General features: G+C 64.2%; 3 protein-coding genes across 5 annotated transcripts in view; all 3 read right to left on the reverse strand.

The window, feature by feature from the left end:
* Nucleotides 1-11,323, reverse strand: part of NHEJ1 (non-homologous end joining factor 1) — a 28,702-nt gene extending 17,379 nt beyond the window's left edge. The window contains exons 1-6 of one of the 2 annotated variants that reach the window (XM_072040671.1): nt 10,790-11,323; nt 10,319-10,504; nt 9,683-9,892; nt 8,787-8,925; nt 7,881-7,939; nt 781-1,032 (exon numbers count right to left, since the gene is read on the reverse strand). In XM_072040671.1, the coding sequence (XP_071896772.1) occupies nt 796-1,032; nt 7,881-7,939; nt 8,787-8,925; nt 9,683-9,892; nt 10,319-10,504 (831 nt within the window). In that variant the 5' untranslated portion in view covers nt 10,790-11,323 and the 3' untranslated portion in view covers nt 781-795. Of the gene's footprint in view, nt 1-780; nt 1,033-7,880; nt 7,940-8,786; nt 8,926-9,682; nt 9,893-10,318; nt 10,505-10,789 lie in introns of those variants that run through there. The other variant, XM_027460986.3, reaches the window with a different exon arrangement.
* Nucleotides 11,324-11,474: 151 nt separating this feature from the next.
* Nucleotides 11,475-15,289, reverse strand: SLC23A3 (solute carrier family 23 member 3). Of its 2 annotated transcripts, none has more exons than XM_038182275.2 (12): nt 14,814-15,289; nt 14,467-14,627; nt 14,240-14,331; nt 13,900-13,925; nt 13,587-13,768; nt 13,361-13,484; nt 13,095-13,242; nt 12,774-13,021; nt 12,538-12,643; nt 12,290-12,457; nt 12,070-12,165; nt 11,475-11,981 (listed from the first exon to the last, which is right to left on the reverse strand). In XM_038182275.2, exons 1-12 carry the CDS (start codon nt 15,045-15,047, stop codon nt 11,656-11,658), a joined length of 1,911 nt encoding a protein of 636 aa, XP_038038203.2. In that variant the 5' UTR covers nt 15,048-15,289; the 3' UTR covers nt 11,475-11,655. The 2 variants fall into 2 exon arrangements, with proteins under 2 accessions (XP_038038203.2, XP_071896771.1); XM_072040670.1 differs by having other exon boundaries at nt 13,900-13,988.
* Nucleotides 15,290-15,684: 395 nt separating this feature from the next.
* CNPPD1 (cyclin Pas1/PHO80 domain containing 1) lies at nt 15,685-20,629 on the reverse strand. Its single transcript, XM_027460985.3, has 8 exons — nt 20,474-20,629; nt 20,144-20,246; nt 18,370-18,451; nt 17,977-18,097; nt 17,764-17,892; nt 17,572-17,633; nt 17,255-17,372; nt 15,685-17,134 (listed from the first exon to the last, which is right to left on the reverse strand). Exons 1-8 carry the CDS (start codon nt 20,540-20,542, stop codon nt 16,487-16,489), a joined length of 1,332 nt encoding a protein of 443 aa, XP_027316786.3. The 5' UTR covers nt 20,543-20,629; the 3' UTR covers nt 15,685-16,486.
* Between the last annotated feature and the right edge of the window lie 23 nt (nt 20,630-20,652).

The following is a 20,652-nucleotide window of genomic DNA, read 5'->3' on the forward strand; positions in this document are numbered from 1 at the left end:
CATCCCAGCACGGTGGCCGGAGGAGGAGGGGGCCGGGGCCAATCTTCGCCCTTTCCACCTTTCCCACTGCCCGTGCTGAGGCTCGGGGAGGCCGGGATGGCCACGGGGGACCCTACCAGCATGGGGTTATCTCCCCAAAATCCCAAATGCAGGGCGAGCCCGTTACCAGAACCAGGAGCAGGAAAGGGTACGGGGACCCTCTCCGTCCCCCTCGCTCCCCAGACAGCTCCATGGGGCTGTGGGAGCCCCCCCCCACACCCCTTCCCCAGCGGAGGAGGAGGAAACATAATAAGCAAAATAAAATTTATAAGCCAGGCGGTAATTACAGCGTGGCTACAAAAGGCTGCCTCCTCAGGGCCATCATTATGTGGCTAAATTTAACGCCCCGCGTCCCAGGGCTCTGAGCATCCACACAGACGCCGGCTCCTGCTACCTTCCCTCCGTGCCGGCCAGGGCAGCACAGCTGAACGGCAGCCAAGAAAGCCATAAAGCAGGTCAGAACTTTTTTTAATAGTCTATTTACCAAGATGCTGTTTTTACTGCCGAGGTTTCTCTCGTTTTATCTCTGGCTTTTTTTTTTTTTTTTTTTCCCTTCTCTCTCTCTTTTTCCCCTGACTCCTGAACAGACTGGGCTGTATTTTCTGTTTTAGGTTCCTCTCTCTCACTTGCTCTGAATACTATTTTCAGAACTCTAATTTTATATGGCAAGTCCCTTTTTTTTTTTTTTTTTTTCTTTCCCTTTTTTTTTTTCTTTTTGGTAAATATTTGCCATGACTAAGCCAGGACACATCCCGTTTAAAAGGCTCCCATCCCACAAAACATCAGCCCCTTTAATGACATGAATCTCATTAGCTCTCCCCATGAAAAGAGGTATAGAAAGGGAGCATCCCTCAGCCCCTCTGAGTTCCTGTATCTGCACAGACGTATATTTAGCCATGTGTACCCTACAGTCACAGAAGGGGACAGTCTGGGCACACGCACACCACCCCATTCAGACGGAGGGACCGAAAGCGGGGGCCCCTGGGGCAGGCTCTGCGGCCAGTGGGTTTTGGGATATCCGTCTGTCTGGGATGGGGCTGGGAAGGCAGAGGTTGAGCCGGGCCCTGGGAGCCCGTGGCCAGGCACAGGGGAGCCTCAGAGCCCCTCCAGGTTGGGCTCTGGGCACCTTTGGGGGCCCTTTACGTGCCCAGGGGGCAGGTCCCAGTGGATCCCAGGTCCCCAGCCCATGGGCTGGGTCTAGCAGCGGGCTGTAGATGTTGCAGCAAGCAGAGTCCCCAAAAGCTCGGGCTCTTCCAGCCTTCCTCCCAGCACACACAGCCTCGATCTTAATTAATTAATCCGAGCCTCCATCCATAGCAGCACCCTCAGCTGCTGGTCCTGTGCACCCCATGGCCCCTTGGGCGTCTTCGACTCTACCCGGGCATGGGCACCTCTACTTAACGGGGTCAGACCAGGTGTGCAAGCTGTGCAAACACAGCTTTGAGCCCCACAGCTGGGCTCTCACCTCCCCATGGGTGCTCCTCCATATTTTGGGGGAGATTAGCAAGAGGAACAACCCCTGGAGGGCTGCGGAGAGCAGCGCCGGGCAGCGGCCGGCATCGCTGCAGGCACCGTGCCGATGGCGCAGCACCCGCTGCCCAGCCCAGAAATAAACCAGCTGCAATTCCACTTTCCCCTTCTTTTCCTTCAGATGGACTTAAAGATTCAGTCGAGGCATTGCCAACACCACCAAGAACAGCCGAGCCCAGCAGCCGAAGGGTAACAGAGCCACACCGGCTGCGCGCTTTGGGGTCCTCTCCGCCCCATGGGGCCACGTCCCCAAATTTCTCCACGATCCAGAGCACTGGAAGAGCCAAGACACACGGGGAGAGTCCCACCTGCCCGAGCACATGGCTCCCAGAGCCGGGGCTCTTTCTGGCAAAGCGCAGCCGTGCCGAGCGCGGAGCTGCACCGGGCTGGAGCACGTGTGCCGGGAAGGGCTCCGCGCTCCCCCCTCCCCGCACACGGCAGCCAACATTAATTCATTAACAGTCCCATTAACACCCAGCTGTGGTTTCCCCCCAAACTCAGGCAGGGACCCGCTCCCCTGTGACAGCTGCTGACAGGCCAAGTTTCCACGTTCAGCCCTTCTGGAGTTCTGTATAAAAATAAGTGGTGCTTTTTTAAAAAGGAAAACTCTATTTCCCCTCTACGCACACCCGCACGCGCGCGCACACGTGCAGAGCTCACGGCAGGAATTTGCTCAAATTTCCCCCACCCACAAACACATCTCCTTTGGCCGGAGACCAAACGTGGGCATTCTGAGCCCAAAAATAGCCCTTTTTTTCAGCACCCAGGACGCAAGGAGCTGGCGTTAGCCTGAGCAGGGCCAAACAGCGCTCCTGCTCCCCGCCGCCCCCGGCACTGCCGGGCTTTGCCGTGCCACACGGGGCCTGATCCTGCCCCACCAGCCCGCGCCAGCCTCTGCGCCCTTCCCGTTGTCACCCCCAGGGTGGGAAGCCCTCCGGGTTCTGACTTTTGGCCAGGGCCTCATCCAGCATCCCCAGCGCTTTCCAAGGAGATGCCCTCCCGGGCTGTGCGCGTCCTGTTTGGTACCCAGTTTTGGCACCCAGTTGCTGTTTTCTCCTTTCCTGCTTCTCCTCATCTCCCCAGGCTGCCGTGAGCACCAGCTGCTCCAGCGCTTCCCAAGGAGATGCCCGGATGAGCACCCCAAAAACCCGCTGCCTATTGTCCCCTTTGCTCATCCTCATCTTTCCCAGAGCGCCGTGAGCACCAGGTGATGCTCAGGGGGCAACCCCGGCCCCTCCAGGAGCCCTGAACCACGCAGTGCTTCCAAAGAGCCCAAATCCGTGCCCTAACTCACCCGGCTGCACCCCGGGCACCCCACTGGGGTACTGGGGGAACTGGAACCAGCCCCCTGGGGCTGCCACTGGGAAATCATGGGATGGAAACCTCCAGGAAACACAGCCCCGGGCTGCGATCAGAGCAATGGGTGTGCTGCCAGCAGGGCAGCTCCAGCTCCCCGGAGAGGGCAGGGCAAGGGCCATATATCTCCCAAATACCTGGCCGCTAGCAAAACGCCCTGCAGCCCTTTGATACAGAGGTGTTGGGCTCGCCGAGAGCCCTATAACTCCTCGTGCCTTTAAATAGCAAAGCTCACAAACGCCCCACAGGGCCCGGTGTCTATAAGTTGTCTATATATTTGTGTACACACACACACACACACAACACACAGAGATTTATTCGTGTTTTCAGAGCGGTTCAGGAGACATTCCAGGACGAAATTCCAGCCGGCGCTGGAGCCAAGAACATCAGTCGCCCCGGCGCACGCTGCCCCCTCTGCCTGCGCACACACTAAATACGGAAAGGGAGAGGTATAAATAGGCAGAGAAATACATGAATGGCCCTGTTTCCTCACGCAGATAAATAGTACACAAAGGTCCGAGCCGAGAGGGAGCAGGCAGCCTCAGGAATGCTCTGGCTTTGCCGGGGCGTGCGCCCTTGGGGGCAGGATGTGCCCCTAGGTGCACAACGGCCCCAGGTGCTGCTGGCACCACTGGCACAGAGCACAGGGGCATCAGATAGGCAAGGAGCAGCTCCCCAAATGCCAAAATGAAAGTCCACCTTGTTCTCCTCCCCAGATGGTCCTTTGCTCCTAGGTGCCGCTGCCACCTCCTGAGCTGCGGGGCTGGGAACGGAGCTGCCACGACCGAGCACCAGGGCAGGCGATGCCCACGCAGCATCCTCCCAACAGCAGCCCCCTTCTTTTCCCAAATCTGCCCTTAATTCAGCCATGGTGAGCTCGGTCGGGATGCGGGGCCAGGAGCAGCCACGGGGCCGAGAGCCCCAGCACGTGGCAGCGGGGCAGGGGCCGCTGGGGCGGGGGGCTCGCCCCTCACAAGGCGCTGCAGTCGCTCCGCTTTCCGGAGGGGGAAGGGGCTCTCCCCCTTCAATGCCGCCGTTTGAGCTGGGGCCTGGCACGGGCTCAAACCACCGCTGGCTGACACGAGATCAATCATCCCCCGCGCGCTCGGTGCCCACGCACGGGCTGGGGCCGCTGCCGCACCGGAGGGGCTTTTGGGCCCCTCCGCCTGGTTGCGGTGACACACGACATGGCACGATGGCACGCGGTGGCACTGCGTGGCATGGTGAGGCATGGCACGGCACGGCGGAGCATCGTACGGCACATCACAGCGTGCCATAACACGGCGCAGAGCAGATGAGGAAGCCCCCATCATGCCAAGGAGGGGGCAGGACGGGCAGATGGAGCAATCGGCCCCGCTGCAGGGGGGGGGGTTTGTTCCTTGCCCACGGTCTGGGCGCTATTTCGGGCAGCCCGCTGCCCCGGGGCGCCCGTTGCCAGGCTGGTTTTAGCAGCGTGCAGCTCCACTGACTCACTGCTTGTGTAAGCGGGCTGTGGTTGCCGGCGGCAGCCCAGAAAGCGCGCCTTGGCCGCAGCCCCCCTCACCTGCTTGTGCCTAAGCAAAGAAATAAATAAAGCCACACCGCCGCCCGCCACGTGCCTCCGCGGCAAACACGTGGGGAGGGCCCGGTGCCCACGCAGCGGCCGGCCCCCAGGCAGCACTGGGTGCCCGCATTCACCCCAAAAAGCTGCTCTGCCCACCGCCTGGGCAGTGGGATGCTGCGCTCTGTCCCCGTGCACCCCTCGGTGCCGGTTTTTGCATGATGACAAGCGTGGTGCCGAGGTTTGGCTGCACCCGTGGGCTTCCAAGCATCATCCCAAGAGCCAACCCCGTGCTCCCAGCTCTGCTCCCAGCCCAGCCTGCCTGGTTTTTGCAGAGCCGTGGCCACCACCAGCCCCTTCCCAGCCCCACGCAGCACCCCGTGCCCTGCACCATGCGCCCGAGCCCCGTCCCCGCGCCCCACATCGCGCCCGTGCCGCCAGCTTTGCTCTCGCCCGGTGGCAGCTGCGGAGCCGCAGCTACCTTGCGCTAATTAAAACCATCCCTGGCTGGAAGGAGCCAAAAGGCCGCTTCCCCTGCCGCCGCCCCACCGCACGGGGCTGGCGTGGGTTTGCGGGATGGATGCCGTCCCCGCCCTGCCCACCGCGCGCGGCCCACCGCTGCCGTCACCCGCGGGCAGACGGCGGCTGCTCCTCTCCCCGGGCTTATTTTTAGCTCCCGTTAAAAGGGAGAGGCAGCGCGGTGCGGGCAGGCAGAGCGCAGGCAGGTGCCGGGCTGCACCCAGCGGCACCGGGCAGGAGGGAGCCGGTGGCCCCTTTGGGCACCCACCTGCGCCCCTGCCCCCTGCGGGATGGGGACGGGCGCCCGGCTCACCCCAGCCCCGGGAGGGAACAATGAGCCGGGGGCGCTGACCCCCCGCTCCCTGACGTCAGCCCCGCCGCCCCGCCAGCCCCAACCCCGGGGCTCTTGCTCGCCCTCGGGCGCGCTGGAAGCCGGTGTTTGTTTGTCTTCCTCTCCAGCGTGGCTTGTTTTGATGGCACATCCTCCTCCTCGCCGGGCCAGGCCGACCCGTGAACCTTCCACGTCCTGTTTGCCGGGGCCCCGCGCTGCAAGCCAAGTGCACGGGGTGGCCGGAGGTGCGGGGAGCATCCACCCCAGCGCGCACAGGCCACGGGAGATAAAAATACACGGGGTGAAGCATCCTGGGGCGAGGGGGCTATATTTGAACCGATCGTATCTGCGAGTTTATCCCAGAGGTTTCGATTGCCGCACGGCCGGGCCAAAGCAGCCGACACAACCCTCGTCACCACCGGCACAGTCCCCGATGTGCCACCTCGCTGGTGGTGGCAGACCCTCTGCCCTGACCCCTCTCAGAGCTGGACCACGGGCAGGCATCGCCTGGGTCCCAAAACTCCTACGGGAGGAAAATTCCCCTGCTAAATCCTGCACAGCCGAACGCTGGAGCCTGGAGACGTGCTGGGGAACCCGAGCTGCTCCTGGGCACCTCGAGGGTCACAGCTCACAGGGATATCCAGGGACAAATTGGCCTGGAGGTGCTGGGAGGCACTGAGCCCTCTCTGGCTGCCTGCTCTTCCCCTCCCGCACGAGCCCCCGGGCTTGCCAATAAAAGCTGCCGGCTTCGCCTTGCCTCGCGCGCGGCCGCCGCTCTCCCTCCAGCGCTGCCCGAGCCCAGGCAGCTGCTCAGAAGTGAAGCCTTGCCAAAAAAACGGCGTGTGTGAAAGCGCCGTTTCCTAAACATATAAATATTCCCAGGGCTTTGCTGGAAAACTCCCCGCGATTAGTTAAAACTCCCTGGACGGGAGAGCGACGGCAGGCCCTGCAAAAGGGCATGTGGAAGGCGAGCGGGAGGGCGCACGGCGCACGGCCTTTCCCTTCTCCACAGGGGATGAGAGCTCCGTTTGGGAAGCGGAGCCTTCCCGAGCTGGGAGCGAAGCAGCAGAGCCCGATCCTGCATCCTGCCAGCCTTGTGCTGCTCCTGTCATCAAACATCTGCAGCTTGCATGGCGGGGAGGGAAGGGCTGGGAGGACGAGCCGAGCTCTCCTCTGACCTCCCGGCCACGGCTGTCTAACCACACGCACCCCAATATCTTGGTTCTCTTCCCAGCGGGCTCCCGGCCCGCTTTCGGAGACATCAAGGGATGGAGAGGCAACCGCTGCCCTTGGGAGCGCGTCCCAGTCGCTAATCGCCCTCGGAAGCAGAACCATGTGCCTGCGACCTCGCTGGAAATTGCCTGGCTCCGGCTCGCAGCGCCTGGCTCGCCTCCTGCCGCTCTCCGCCAGATGAAAGGCAGCCCTTCGCTCCCCTCTTCGCGTTTTCTCCTCGCACAGCCCCTCACGCACCGCAAGCGGGGCGCCTCTCGGTTTTCTGATAAGCCAGACGCAGCTCTTCCCTTCCAAACCCTCCCCGCTGCCGGGCTCTCAGCTCATTCCTGCGACTCCGCGCTCGTTGCCTGGTGTCTTTTTGAGGACCCCGGCACGGGAGGGGGTGGCAGCCTTCCCAGCGCCCTGCTCGGAGGGACCCCTGCCTCTCCAGCCCCTCTTGCAGCTCGCCAATCAAGTAGAAAATCACACAGCGGCCCCAAAACACCTGCCCGTTTGCAGAGCTAATTAGATCATCTCATCAAATCTTCCACGGGAGCTCCACGTTCCCCAGGATGAGCCACCCTCAGTATCCATCATCTCACCACCCCCAGCTGCTAATAGGCTTAGCCCTTCCCCGCGCTTTGGGGTTTTCTCCTAACGCACCAAATGAAACCCTTTCCTCCCGGCCTTCGCCGTGATGTTTCCCCGACGCCTTTAGCTTCTGTTATCCATTTTTTACACTTCATAATTTCTAATTTATATTGATTGCTATCTGCTCCCGCTCTCCCATTTGTTATAAACTGCTCTTTTATTTCTAATTGCTACCTTCACTTCGCCGCTGAACCAGAACGGGCTTTCGGCCAGCGCTGCCCTCTTTCTTGATTGTGGAATTGTGGCTTTTTGTGGCTTCTGAGATTCTTCTCAAAGAGCTCACAATTTTCATTCACATTTTTCTATCTAAACGTTTCCTCCGAGCTGATTTCACTCATAATTTCCCCCTGCTTTGGGAAATTAGCCCTTTCAAAGCACGGAGGATATAAATTACTGTTTAGGAATGTCCTTTCTTTGCCCAGGGTGAATGTAATCTGGTCGTGATCATCGGTCCCTAGGCAACCTCCCAGTTTCAGCCCAGCAATGAATTCATCTCTATCCATCATAACCAAGGGGGGAGCGAAAGCTGCCTGCGCTGGATGCCTCTCCTGGAAGAGTGGGACCATCTCTGGTTTGCAGAAGCCCTGCAGGCAGCTGGCTGTGCACGACCACTGAGCATTGCCCCTCTCCAGCCACCCCCCAGTGCTCCCCATCCAGCCCGGCACAGCACGCACTGGGGCTACTGGTGCCGGCTCTCCTTACCCTGGCCATGAAGCTCTGCAGAAACAACTCCTCCTGGAAGGGCTCTGTCCTCAGGCGGTCTGCAAGGGAGAGCGGGGATCAGCCCGGGCAGGGCTGGCCAGACCCCCCAGCCCACCCTCACCTTCCCCAGCCCACGGGGACTCCCTTCAAGCTGCTCCTCCAGCGCAGCCCTGCATCCCCGGAGCCTGGTTTCTGCCCTGGCAGAGGGTGGTGATCATATTTTGGTGCCTTCTCCCAGCTTCTGGAGCAGGACAAGGCCCAACCGCTGCTACCCCTCGCTCTGCCTCATTCAGAGCATCACTTTTACCCCGTCACTGCAAAGATGCTGTCTGGAGAAGCACCTGGCCAGCAAAGGGATGAGAGAAACACGAGAGGCCACCTGCCCACCAGCATCACTGGAGCAGCTCCAGTGCCTCTGGCCACCCTCGGGGACGGGGGGCACCTGGGGGACAGCAGGACCTGACCCACGTCCTGCAGCAGGGGGGCTTCTGCCTGCCCATCCCTGCTGGCAGCACGGGGCTGTGTGCTGGCCGGGGGCCCGCGCACACAGCTGTGCTTCCCGCAGCGCGGAGCCGGGAGCCTCTGGTTGCTCTCCAGGAGCTGCTGCCTGCGGGAAGGAGCCTGACTCGGCTCCAGGGCCAGCCCCCGCTGGCATCGGCGCAGGCTCCTGGGGAGCAGCCAGGTGCTCTCAGCAAAGCGGAGAGCCCCTTGGCGACTCCCCAAATCCTCCGGCTACCGGTCAAGGGCCGCTCCTCCCCGTGCTCTCCCCCCAGGGGCTGCTCCCCAGCCTCCTGGCTACCGGAGCAGCTGGAGATGAAACACAAGCCCGGCTGGGTGATAGCCAGGGGGAGCAGCGCATGCCAGCTCGCTGCTCGCTCCGTGCTTGGCCCGGGCGTCCTTCCTCACCTCTGCTCAGAGCAGCCCCGCTCTCCCTGTAGTCCTCAATCTCAGCATCCTTCTGGAGCAGCAGGGAGCTCAGCTCCTGCACCTGGTGCTGCAGCGCCAGGCTCATCCGAATCAGGGGCCGCACGAGGTGGCGGGACACCTGGGGGGGGCCAAAAGTGTGAGGAGGGAGGCAGGAGGCTGCGGGACACATCCCTCTGTCCCCAGCTTCAAAGCAAAAGGGGAAGAGCCCAGCAGGGACAGGGTGCGGTGGCAATGCCCCACAGACCCCTTGGGATGCACCAGGAGGCAGAAAGCCCCCCTATATGTCCCCCAAATCCTCCCCACGGCTCTGTGCACCCCAAGCCATGTTCCTACCCAGGGAACAGGCAAGGCCGGGGGAAAAACCAGGACTCGAGATGCCCCGCTGCAGCTGGAGGGAGAGGAGAAACCCTCCCAAGGAGGTGAAACCAAAAGCAGAAGGGGGTCCCCCGCTAGGGCTCAGGCAAGCTGCAGCCCCCCATTGCAGCCCACCTCCTCACAGACCCCACAGCCCCACAGCCGCCCCCTGCCCACTCCCCCCGGCCCGGGAGCCCGGCGGAGCCCTGGTTTTGGCTGCGGGGCCGGGACCCGGCGCGTTACGGCGGGTGCCGGGCGCCCTCTGGTGCGCGCAGGGCGCACGGCCCCGGGGGGCCCGGAGCCCTCCCGGGGAGGGTCTCGGGGGGCCGGGAGCCCTCCCGGGGATGGGCCCCAGGTCTGCAGGCTCGGTCCCGGCCACCCTGGGCTGCAGCCCGGTGGGGTGCTCCTAGGGGTGCTCCAAGGGGGGGCGTCTCTCCTGCTGGGGCACCAGCGAGCGGAGCTGGCACCGGGCACCGGGCACCTTCCCCAAGCCCCCGCAGGGGAACGTGCCCTCATCTCACCATCTCCACGGGCGCAGGGCAGCAGTGGAAGTCCCAGTAGAAGGGCAGGCCCGAGAGCTCGCTCTTCAACCTCAGGCTGAGCCCACCGGCAGTGTGCTGGCAGGAGAAGGAGGTGGCGGGGTCGGGCTGCCCGGCCAGCAAGGGGGACATGAGGTTGGCCAAGCGGTGCAGGAAGGAGGAGACGTGGGCCGTCAGCCGCTTGTTCAGCTCCTGGGGAAAGGCAAAGCGAGGCGTTTAGCGGGGCCCTGGAGAGCTGAACCTTGGCAAACCCGGAGGTCTGGGTGGTGAGCAGGGTGTGGAGGTCCCCACTAGCACAGCTCCCCCCCACGTGCCACACGGCGGGCTGGGAGCCGAGGCAGCTTTGTTGTGACCTCCTGCTGGAGCTGGGAAAGCTGCTTCCCATCCAGCCTACAAGTGAGACGAGCCTGCAGGGCACGCACAACAGCCCGGCCGTGCTGCAAGGAGGAGGGCGCAGGGGGACGGTGCTGGGGCGCAGCCACACGGGGCCTGCCAGTGAGGGGTGTGCGCACCCCAATCCGACAGAACCCGAGGGTTGCTGCGCCAGCAAGCAGTTTGAGCTGGGCCGCCAGCTGGTGTGAGGAGGAAAGGAGGTCCCTGTACATCCCAGACACTCACCTTGGACCTTTGCCCCACGGCCTCCGCGTCGGCACTCTCGTACCAGACGCTGCTGAGGTCGGAGAGCAGCAGGACGTAGCCAGTGTCCCCGAAGCAAGCTTTGGCAATCAAAGCGGACTCGCCAAAGCAAACAGAAGCCCAGGGCTGGGTCAGGAGCCTGCTCTCCAGCTCCTCGGAGCCCTCCATCTGCAAGAGATCAAACAGGTCTCTGCCTCACCCCCCGCCCCCTCTGTGGGGTGGCCTCACGGGGACCCTCGGTCCCCGCCGCCCCCTCTGTGATGCCGTCCCCCCTCCCCTCAGCCCGGGGCCACGCAGCTCCGCTGGGGCAGGCGTTTTGGGGAGCAGTGTGCAGGCAGCTCCCAGCCCAGCTCAGCACAAGCCCCCCTGCAGCCCGCAGCACCCTGCTCTGCCTGGGGGGAGCGGGTTCCCCGGAGGGGTTTTTGGGCACCGGGGCTCCGTGGGTGCCGTTACCCGAGGAGAAGAGGAGCAGGCAGCCCGGAGCCGTGGGGAGACGGCTTTGCAGAGCTGAGCGAGGCCGTGCCGGAGGCGAGGGGCAGACTACAGCTCCCAGCAGGCTGCTCTCTTCCGCGCCGAGAGCGGCCAGGGCACGCCAGGACGCACAGCGCCACGCTGCTCACCGGCACGGGGAAATGGGAACGGCTCCCCGGGACGGTCAGGGCCTGGATGCGTGGCCGTGGGGCTGGAGAGGGGCCTGTGGCAGCTCGGCAGCTCTAAAGCTGCCCAAAAAGATGTGGGGAGCAGCCCTTCCCTGCTTTAGGCTTGCGCTGCTGCTGTTAAGGAAGGACTTGGGGGGTGCACGGGGAGCTCCATCCCGCGTGGGGTGGACACGGTGCTCCTGGCTGAGTGGCCAAATTTGGGAGCAGGCTGGGGGGTGTGGGGGATGAGTAGCAAAACCCTGTGCCCACCCCACGCCAGATCCCAGCACCCTGGCACGGGTTTTGGAGGGGCAATGCCTCGCCCTGGGTGTTTCTCCCTGCCTTACGGGGTGCCAGCAGGAAGGCAGAGGCTGGGACCCGTGGCCTTTTGGGGCTGCCCAAAGCACCGAGCCCTTCCCCAGCAGCGTCCGGAGGGTGACAGCATCCACGGGATGAGGACGGATCCCTGGCTGGAAAGGAAAGCCCCAGGGCAAAGCTGGTTGAAGGTTTTTTTTTTTTATAGCTCCCCTCCGAAGCAGGGAAATGAGGTCCGTGACGGGAGTGTGAAAGTGCAGGGCTCTCCTGAGGCTTCCGAAATTGAGCGGAGAGGTTTTCGAGCTGCCTTGGAGGGACAACCCTCCAGGGGTCCCCCCACGAGGTGTGTTGCCCCCCCCCCACAAATCAGGCCCCCGTGTGCCATGCAAGCATCTCCTCCTGGCCTGGCTGCCTGTCCTGCGCCTCCCCGCTGCCGGGCTTCAGGAGCAGCCGTGTCCCTTCCCCTGCGGCAGCAGTCCCCTCCTCGGCCGCACGGCAGCCATCCTCTTCATCTTCCTCCTCCTTCTCCTCTTCCTCCTCACGCTCCGGGCAGAGGAAGCAGCAGGGGAAGGCTTTGCAGGAGGGCAGCAGCCTCCTCAGCCCGGCGGGCAGCCCGTAGACGGAGCTGGCTTTGCCCCTCTCTCCGTCGCCAGCCCCGGTTTTCTGCAGCAGCCCTCGCTCCTCCGGGGTTCCTGCAAGCAGGGCCATGGGAGCCCTTCCCCGCTGCGCCCTCCCTGCCCATCCCCGTCAGAGGCAGGGGGACCCAGAGCACCCCCTCACCTGAGACCGTGTTCTCCAGGAAGAAGGACAAGAAGCCGGTTAAAAAGACAGGAACCATGAGCAGGGAGAGGAAGAGGAGGTCCAGGGGCACCCAGCCTGCAGGGACACAGCCAGCGGGGAAGGGACAGGAGAGGTCAGGGGCTCAACGCACACTGGGGACGTGTGGCTGCCATCCCCGGGGGGCTGAGGTTTTGCCCTCCCTGGGGAACGCCCCCAATACCTGTGGCCAAGTGTGCCGGGGCCGCGCCGAGCCACCGCGGCACCAGCAGCGCCATGAACATGGCAAAGCCGACGATGAAGATGTTCCTCCCGGAGTCGATGTCGGCGTACTGGAAGTAGGAGATCCCCGTGCCCACGGCCACTGCGTAGGTGACGCAGAGCACCCCACCTGCACGGGGGCAGGGGTCAGGATGGGGATGTGGAAATGCCCCAGTGCTCTGTAGGGCAGCGGGAGGAGGGGACACGCACCGTGCACCGCCAGCGGGATGCGGGTGAGGAGTGCCGCCAGCCTCGGGGACATGCCCAGCGCCACGCACGCCACCGCGCTGACCCGCACCGAGAGCCGAGAGCCGTCCTGGCACCAAGGAGAGAGGGTGAGGATGGGGAGCACACCCTGCCCTACACCTCCCCGTCCATCCTGGGGGGTGCAGCAGCGACTGAACCCCCTCCATCCCCTTCTCTGCCCCCCCCCCGAGCCCCTCTACCTGCGTGAGGCCGCCGGCGCAGGTGTTGGCAACGCTGGAGGCCGTGCCCCCCGCGGCGCCCAGCAGCCCGGCCAGGAGGCTGCCCAGCCCCTCGGCGCACAGCCCCCGGTTGCAGGCGTCCCGGGGCGGCCGGGGAGCCCGCAGCAGCCTCCCGCAGAGCACGTAGCAGCCCGCCGAGTTCACGCTGCAGCCCACGGCCATGGCGATGCCCACCGCCAGCGCCCGGGGGGTGAGCAGCGGCCACTCGCCTGCGGCGGAGGAGAGGGGACAGGTGACATTGCCCGGGTGAAACGGCCTCGCCCGGCCCGGCCTCCAGCCCACCTGAATAGGGCAGCTGGAGCCAAGGGGGCTGGAAGGTGCTGTTGGCCCAGGGGAAGCGTGCTGTGCTCGGGTCCGGCGAGTCCCAGGGGACGCGGAGGTGCTGGAGGATGGCACAGATGATACAGACGGCAGCGAAGGGGAGCAGGACCTGGAGGCAGCAAGGAGAAGCTCAGACACCCTGTTCTGCTCTGGGGCCACCCAGACCCTTACGGGATCAGAAAGGAGCCTGCGGACAGAGAGAGGAGCAGGGCTCCAGGCAGCCGTACCGAGAGCGTGCGCAGGGTGGGGACGGGCGGCTCCACGGAGCCCCCCGGGGCACGGGGCCAGGCGCAGAAGGGCAGGCGGCAGGACCCCAGGTGCTGCGAGAAGGTGACGGTGAGGAGCATGAGCCTAGGAGGAGGAGAAGAAGAGTGGTGCCACGGAGACGGGGCCCCAAATTCGTGCCTTTGCACCATTCCCACAGAGAAAGGACTTGCCCCCGGGGTAACCTACAGCAGGGCTACCCCCCAGCTGGCGGAGCAGAGGGAGGCGGCGTCCTTGTAGGCGCTCAGCCCGATGATGGAGAGGCTGGGGGCCAGCACCATGGGCCCGCAGCGCCGCGCTGCCCAGCCGCACACGCCCGACATCCCCAGAGCCACCTGGATCAGCCCCGACACCACCACGGCTCCGGAGACCTGTGGGGGAAAGGATGAGACCCGGGGTGGGGGGAGATTCGCCTCGCTATTCACAGCAACCCCGTGGCAGGGGTTGGATAGGGAGGAATTGGGGTGCAGGGGGAGCGGGATGGGTTCCCAGCAGCACCCACCTCTCGCAGTGAGGCCACAGCCGTGCCTGGAAGGGAATTTGGGATGGATGCGAGGTGTGCAGGCACTGGGAGCCCGCCTGGCACGAAGCCTGCAGAGCACACAGCACAGCAGGACGGGGATTGCAGCACAGCATCCCCATCCCTGCAAGCCCGTACCCTGGGAGGGTGGCTCCAGGCCCCTAATCTTGCATTTCTGGCCCCAAACAGGTTGTGGATGTGATTAGGGGGGAGTAGCCCAGGGTGCTTGCCCAGCTGGTGGCACGTTGTTGGCACTGCGGTGCCACGGGCACGGCCCAGGGCCCTGCAGGGTGTGGGGAGAAGGCCCCGGGGCTGCACTCACCGTTCCCGTTCCCGTCCGTGCGGGACAGGTGGGAGCTCAGCACCACGGCCGGGACCAGGTACTCGAACGATGGGATTTGAACCAGCGGCAGGCTGGGGAGGGGGACAGCAAGGACACGTCAGGGAGGAAAGGGGGACTTCGGGGTCTCCCCAAACTCTGGGTGCTGGAGGATCTCCGTGCCCCACCCTGGCATCGAGGGCTGCGTCCCCGTCACCCCGTTTTCTCACCGGCTCCCCAGGGAGGTCTGCAGCAGCGCGGAGACACCGCAGGCGAAGAGGCTGCGTGCCAGCAGCTCGCCGGCAGCCGGGCTGTGGGGCTGCCCCTCGGGCAGGGCAGGCAGCAGGAGCAGGTGGAAGGTGCAGAGCAGGGAGGCCTGCACGGCGAGGTGCTGCGCGGGGAAGAGGATGGGCGGCCGTGCCACCCCGTGCCACAGCACCGTGCGGGTGCACAGCCCGCCCCGCCGTCCCTTTTTCCATCCAGAACGCCAGGACCAGATCCCCCAAGCGATCTTGGATCCTCATCCTGCCCCCAGCCCTCTCCCCTCGCCCCGTCTCCTCGCTGCAGCCCCCCTCACCTGCAGGGCCAGGCAGCAGCTCAGCACCCATGAGCACATCTTCAGCGGGGAGCAGGCCGGGAGAGCGGGGCTGCCGGCCCCAGGCGCTCGCTGGCCGCCCCCATTCATGCTGCTGCCACCCCCCTGCTGCCTCCCCCACCTTGTGGGGCAGGGGCCCACCCCCCCGAGGACTCCACGCAGCCCGTACGGGGCTGAACTTCCACCTCCTGCGGGAGCTGCCCCGGGCTTAGCCATTAACCTGAGTTGGTGAGTAACCTGCCCTGGTGGCCAGGAATGCGAGTGTCACACTGGGATGGGACCAGGTGACAGCCACACCGGACACTGCCCCTCTACATCCATCCCTGCTCGCAGCATCCCCAAAACCATCCTGCAGCTCCAGCCCGCGCTGTCCCTCCCAGCACAGCGTTCCCGGCCCTCCTGCTCTGCCCTTTCCTTGCCATCATGCCCCGGGGGGCTGTTAAAATCCTTATGGGCACCCCCAGCTTCCAACATTCCCCTCCCTGGGGCCCCAGGAAAGCTCCGTGCTGGCAGGAGCTCCCAGGAGGGCACCGAATCGCGGGGACGAGAGGGCTCCCCAGGGATGCCCGTGTTTTGTCACAGGGCAGCGACCACGGCAGTGACAAAACACGAAGCCCTCGCTGCTCGTGGCTCACTCATTAACCGCAGGGCTGGCGGAGAGCAAAGAGCAGCGCAGCCCATGCGTTCCCACGGACGGGGAACCTCCTCTGCCACCTCCCCACGGTCCCTCCTGGCCTCCCTCACCAAAACCCGGGCCCTCTGGGGCCCCGCAGGACAGGGCTCGACTCTACAAGCAGTTCAGACCTGCCTGGTGCGACACAGAAGGAGGCAGAGGGGTTTGGGACGCGACCGGTGCACAGCAAGAACTACTTTTATTGGAAGAGATTCGCACCTACAAAAAGAGTGAAAAACAGGTGTAAAACCCCCAGTAAAAAGAAGGGGCTGCTCAGTGAGCAGGCGCCGTCTCCCCGCCCCGAGGAGCGGTCAGGCACTGCTGCTCGCAGCCAGCTGGGATTTGGGATGGGGTCACGGCACACCCCGCTTTCCAAGCGGCCCCTCGGACAGGACAAAGCTCAGCCCCACAGCTCCGAGCCCAGCGGGGCACATCCTAAACCTGGGGCTCAGCTTTTTGGGGGCTGCCTCTTGCTGTGACCCCTGAGAATTTGCCCGGCAGCCCCAAGCAGCTATAGGGCTGCTCAGCTCCCCTTCTTCCTGCCTCCTCTCCCCTCACCTCCTCCCAGAGCCCTCACCGGGGTCCCCACCCCAACCCCTCCACCCCACACACGCAGCCCCAGCATCCTACATGCCACACACCAACCTCTGCCCCGTGCCACCACCGAGGGCCACCCCCCTGCTATAGGAAGAGGTCCGGCGCCCCTATAACCACATCCCAGCCCCAGGGCACCCCGCTCCTACCCTCCAGCACCCCAACTCCGCTCCATCCCATCCCAACAACCCCAAAGCTCTGCAGCACCCCAAGTGAAGGACGCCCCCTGCCCTGGACGGGAGGGGGGGGACACACAAATTGCTGGTTTGGAATTAACGCAGGGAGAGCGAGCCCCGCGCAGCCCCCGGGGATCGGGGATCCCAGAAGTGCAAGAAAGTGAGAGTTGTGCCACGCTAGGAGGGGAGGGGAACGGGGCCGCCCCGTGCTCCTAGCTGGGGAAAATAAAGCTCTTGATTCTGCCGAGATCCAGGGCTGTGTGCAAGGAGCACTGCCTCAGCCCCAGGGGGTCCAGCCAGTCCTCACGGTTGGGGGATTTGGCCCACGCAGGGCCCGCGGGGGCCGAGCAGGCGCAGCAGTGTAGGGCCGGAGGGGCTGGCAGCGCGTTGAGTCCGAAGGGGTCGTGCTGGCGGGGGGCAGCAGCGGGGGCGGTCCGGTTGGATCTCTCGCAGGCGTTGGGCACTTTCCGAAGAGGGGCGTGCGGAGGGCTCCGCTGTGGGGTGAGGTCGGGGGCTTTGGGGTAAGACAGAGCCGTCATCACACTGCCCCACAGGTAGAGAGCGGTGGCCGTGACACCGCCACGGTGCCGCTGCTCCTCGGCCGTCTCGTTGTCCCCCAAGCAGCGGCTGCTGCTGCCACCGCCACCCGGGGGGACGTCGGCGGGCAGCTGGGGCTGCTCCCGTTCGGGGTTTGGGGCCGGCCGAGCGCCCAGCTGGCAGCCAGCCCCCACGGGGAACGGCGCGGGGCGGAGGGCTGCGGGGCTGGAGCTCCTGGTGCAGACAGCACGGTGCACGATGGCGACGGAGGCGAAGAGGGAGGCGAAGCCGGTGAGGTACAGCACGCCCAGCAGGCAGGCCAGCTGCAGAGAGGCCCAGGGTTAGCCCCGCAGCCCCCCAGCAGGCTAAAACCGAACTAAAAAGTTGAAAAAAGAGAGTCCTGCCCCGCACCCAGCATCTCCCAGGCCCTACGCCCCTATTACCTTCAGCACTTGCTGGTAGAATTGGCCCAAGGCTTGCTGCCACGCCGACTGCTCCATGAGGACGCAGAGATCCGTGTAGGTGAACCAGCCGCGCCACGTGCCCTGCTTCTCCGCCACGCTGCAGGGAAAAAGGGAACACTGGATGCGGCACGGAGCTCCCTTCCTGAAGGAGCTGGGCTTGGAGAAGACCCCGCTCGAGGCAGCACGGCTGTGGGAGGCTGCAGAGCCCCGCGCAGGCTCGTGGGCACCCCGAGCTCTTCTTATTTCGCTGCAGCAGGGATAGCTCCACGCAGCCAGGGGCTCAGGGCTACACCTACCGTCCTTCCAGCCAGCTCAGCACTTCAAACAGCTCCCGGGGGTCTGTGTAGAGGCTCCAGTCCTGCGGGGACAGCAGTGACAGGTCAGCACCCGGCCACAGCCTTCTCCAGCCCCTCACAGGGCTGAGGGAGAAGCAGAAATCCTGCCCCCTCCCCGCGACACCGAGGGGACGCAGCGACGGCCCCACTTACGATGGCGCTCAGGAAGTTCATCTCCAGCGTGTTCATGGTCTGGACGTCCACCTTCCCCGCTGCTCCCCACTCATCGTTGAACACCTCCTCCTCCTCCCCCTCGTCGTACAGGTACTTGCTGGCAACCATCTAAAAACAGAGAGGATTTCAGCCCCCCCTGCACTCCCGCAGGCCTCCCCCCAACCCACCGACACCCTGGCCCACGCTGCTCACCATGGAGATCAGGAAGAGGTCTGAAGACGAGATCTGCTGGAGGTATTCGGGGTTCCGGTGCCGGAGTCTCTCGATATAAACCAGGGCTAGCATCATGGAGCAGGGCGAGATGCAAGCTTCCCTGTGGGGACAAGGCAGGCCCCATCCCCGAAGTTATTTCCAGGCTGCAAAGGTCCCAGCCACCGCGGCACAACCTGACTGCTCCCTCCCCACGGAGCTACACGGAGCTGCAGCAAACACACGGTTAAGCCCCCTTGCCTGCTCCATGCCAGCTGTCCTCAGCTGCAGCAAGAGGGTGTAAGCACAGAGCCAGCGCTGGCCCAGGGGACAGAAGCAAGTCGCAGTGAAACCAGAGCTGCCATGGGACAGCAAGGGCCAGGTTCTGCTTCTTACCGAGACACGTGGGACACGTATTTCTTCTGGAGCCTGCGGATAGGGCTGGGAGCCACTTTCTGCAGCAGCTCCACCGCGATATCTAGGACGGAGAAGAGCACAGAGGGTTAGCACCGCGTGGCTCAGCCCACCCGCACCCCTCCCCGTTTCCCCCACACGCCCATTGTGTCTCAGTGTTTCCCTCTATGAGGAACAATTTATCCGTGAGTGCAACGGGACTCCCAGGGCACGGAGGCAGGGATGTGGGGTGCCTGCACACCCCGCTGCCTCCTGTTTGCCACGTCAGAGCTCGCTCCAGGCAGGACGGCGTGGTTTGGGCACACCTCATTTCCCGTGCGGCTTCCCAGGTAACAATCAGCCAAACAGGCTGCTGCAGGAGCTGGCTCCCCTCTGTGACAAGGAACCACGGAGGGCAGGTTTTGAGGCACATTTTTGTGCCTCAACCCATCGTGTTCTCCACAAAAGGGACTCCCCTCACCGCAGCTCCTCCTCTCAGCCTGTTTTTGCACCGCCTGTGGATGCGCCTCAGCGCTCCGGCACCGAACAGGCTGGAGATTGACAGCTGCTGGCAGACGGCGTCAGCAACTCCTGTCTGGCTTCCCGCTGCGACAGGACCAGCTGGGAGCAGCCCCAACAGCACCACGGGGCTGCTGCTTGGCAGGGAGCGCTCCTGACAGGCAGCTCCAGCTCCGTTTTGCTGCTGGGAACAGAGCTCCTTCCAGCAGCCCGGCGTTTCCAGCTCCTAAGGGAAGCACCGCACCGCACCTCTCCTTTCTGCATCGCTCTGGCAGCTGAGGGGATGGCTGCGGGCCCGCAGAGATCACCGAGCACAAAAGCACGGGGCTGAAAGGGACCTTCCCGGGGTAGTCAAGCCCCACGACTGCTGGCAGCCACCACTGAGCAGACACAGCTCTGACCCCAACATCAGCAGCTTCCTGCCTTTGAAGCATCACGCCACAGAGAGCAGCTGATCGCTGCCCCATCCCACAGCTGTAGCATGCTGAGGGAGATTGAGCTGTGCCCTGAACTCCTCAGGTAGCAGCAGCACAGCAGACCCGGTACCCCTACAACCTAGTTTTTGACAGCAGCTAGCAGATGATGCCTGTAAGCCCGTGTTGATGTTCCCTGCATGCCTTCACCACCCCCCAGCTGCTGCAGCTGAGGCATTGCCTGGGCTAGAGGCAATCTTGAGAGCTAACAGCCCTTAACACAGCCTGCCGGGAATGTGCCCTTTGAACTTCCAACACTGGCAGCGTCCCTGGAGCGGTCCCGTCCTGCACCGGGGCATGAAGTCAGCCCCGGGGAAAGGCCTCGTGCCCTTGTGACAGTGCCTGTGTCAGCCACTGTGCCTCCCAGCAGCACCCAGGCAGCTGACAGCAACAGCAACACCCCTTGGTGGCCCCTCTCCCCCATCACCTGAGCCTCAACCCAGCAGCCTCCTTCTGCTCCCTCAAGCACTGCTGGAGCAACAGGAGGAAAGCCAACCACGCAGCAGGCGCCCCTCATCCCCCCGCTGCCCCAATATTTTGGGAGCACGAGGACTTGCTGAAGGGACAGGGATTAGGGGCAGGGACACAGCCCTCATTGCCAAGCGACCCGAAGGACTCTGCACACCAGCGAGCTGCCAAACACGCAGCAGCGGGCCAGACGGAGCAATAAAACAGAGAACGAGGGCCGTGAGGCCCTGGCACCCTTCCTGCTGTGCTGCCTGCAGCCAGGGGAGGGGGAGGGGATTTGGCACAGGGGGGGGAGGCAGCGGGTGCCTGGCGCTCACCCGCCACGGGGCTGGAGAGGTTGTCCAGGCTGCAGTCCTTCTCCCAGCCATAGTAGAGCCGCTTGCGCACCCTCTCGCTCAGCTGCTGGTGCCGGGGCAGGAACTGGAAGAGAAATAAATAAATAAATAAATAAATAAATAAAATAAAAAAGAGAACGATGAGGAAAGTCTTGAGAAGAGAAACAAGGGGGGGGGGGGAGGGACGTGAGGCGAGCACCCCCTGAGGCCCAGGCCCAGCCCCCCCCCCCCATGAGGCCTACACCGCCGTGGGGCCGCCCCCACCCCCGCGAGACCCCCGTTGAGCCCCAATTCCTCACCGCCAGCCCTCACCGTGAACTCCTGGAAGCCGCTGAGCGAGAAGGCGCCCTCCTCATCCAGCAGCAGCCCGCCCAGCTCCATCCCGGCTCCGCCACCTTCCTCCTCCTCCTCCTCCTCCCTTCCCCTTCCGCCCCCCCCTCACTGCGCCTGCGCAAACGCCTCAGCGGCGCCGCCCTCACTGCGCATGCGCA

Source organism: Anas platyrhynchos, chromosome 7 (genome assembly GCF_047663525.1).
Source record: "Anas platyrhynchos isolate ZD024472 breed Pekin duck chromosome 7, IASCAAS_PekinDuck_T2T, whole genome shotgun sequence".
In the NCBI taxonomy this organism is placed as follows: Eukaryota; Metazoa; Chordata; class Aves; order Anseriformes; family Anatidae; genus Anas; species Anas platyrhynchos.

What these genes read in the sequence shown, in the direction of transcription:
- SLC23A3 (XM_072040670.1), bottom strand. Translation starts at nt 15,047, where the DNA reads ATGGCTAAGCCCGGGGCAGCTCCCGCAGGAGGTGGAAGTTCAGCCCCG. An exon ending in GCTGCTGCCTGGCCCTGCAG is followed by an intron (nt 14,628 to 14,813) that starts GTGAGGGGGGCT and finishes TTCCCCGCGCAG; the next exon opens with CACCTCGCCGTGCAGGCCTC. An exon ending in GCGCCGGCGGCCTCACGCAG is followed by an intron (nt 12,644 to 12,773) that starts GTAGAGGGGCTC and finishes CCTTGGTGCCAG; the next exon opens with GACGGCTCTCGGCTCTCGGT.
- CNPPD1 (XM_027460985.3), bottom strand. Translation starts at nt 20,542, where the DNA reads ATGGAGCTGGGCGGGCTGCTGCTGGATGAGGAGGGCGCCTTCTCGCTC. An exon ending in CTGAGCTGGCTGGAAGGACG is followed by an intron (nt 17,373 to 17,571) that starts GTAGGTGTAGCC and finishes TTTTCCCTGCAG; the next exon opens with CGTGGCGGAGAAGCAGGGCA. An exon ending in TCTACCAGCAAGTGCTGAAG is followed by an intron (nt 17,135 to 17,254) that starts GTAATAGGGGCG and finishes GCCTCTCTGCAG; the next exon opens with CTGGCCTGCCTGCTGGGCGT.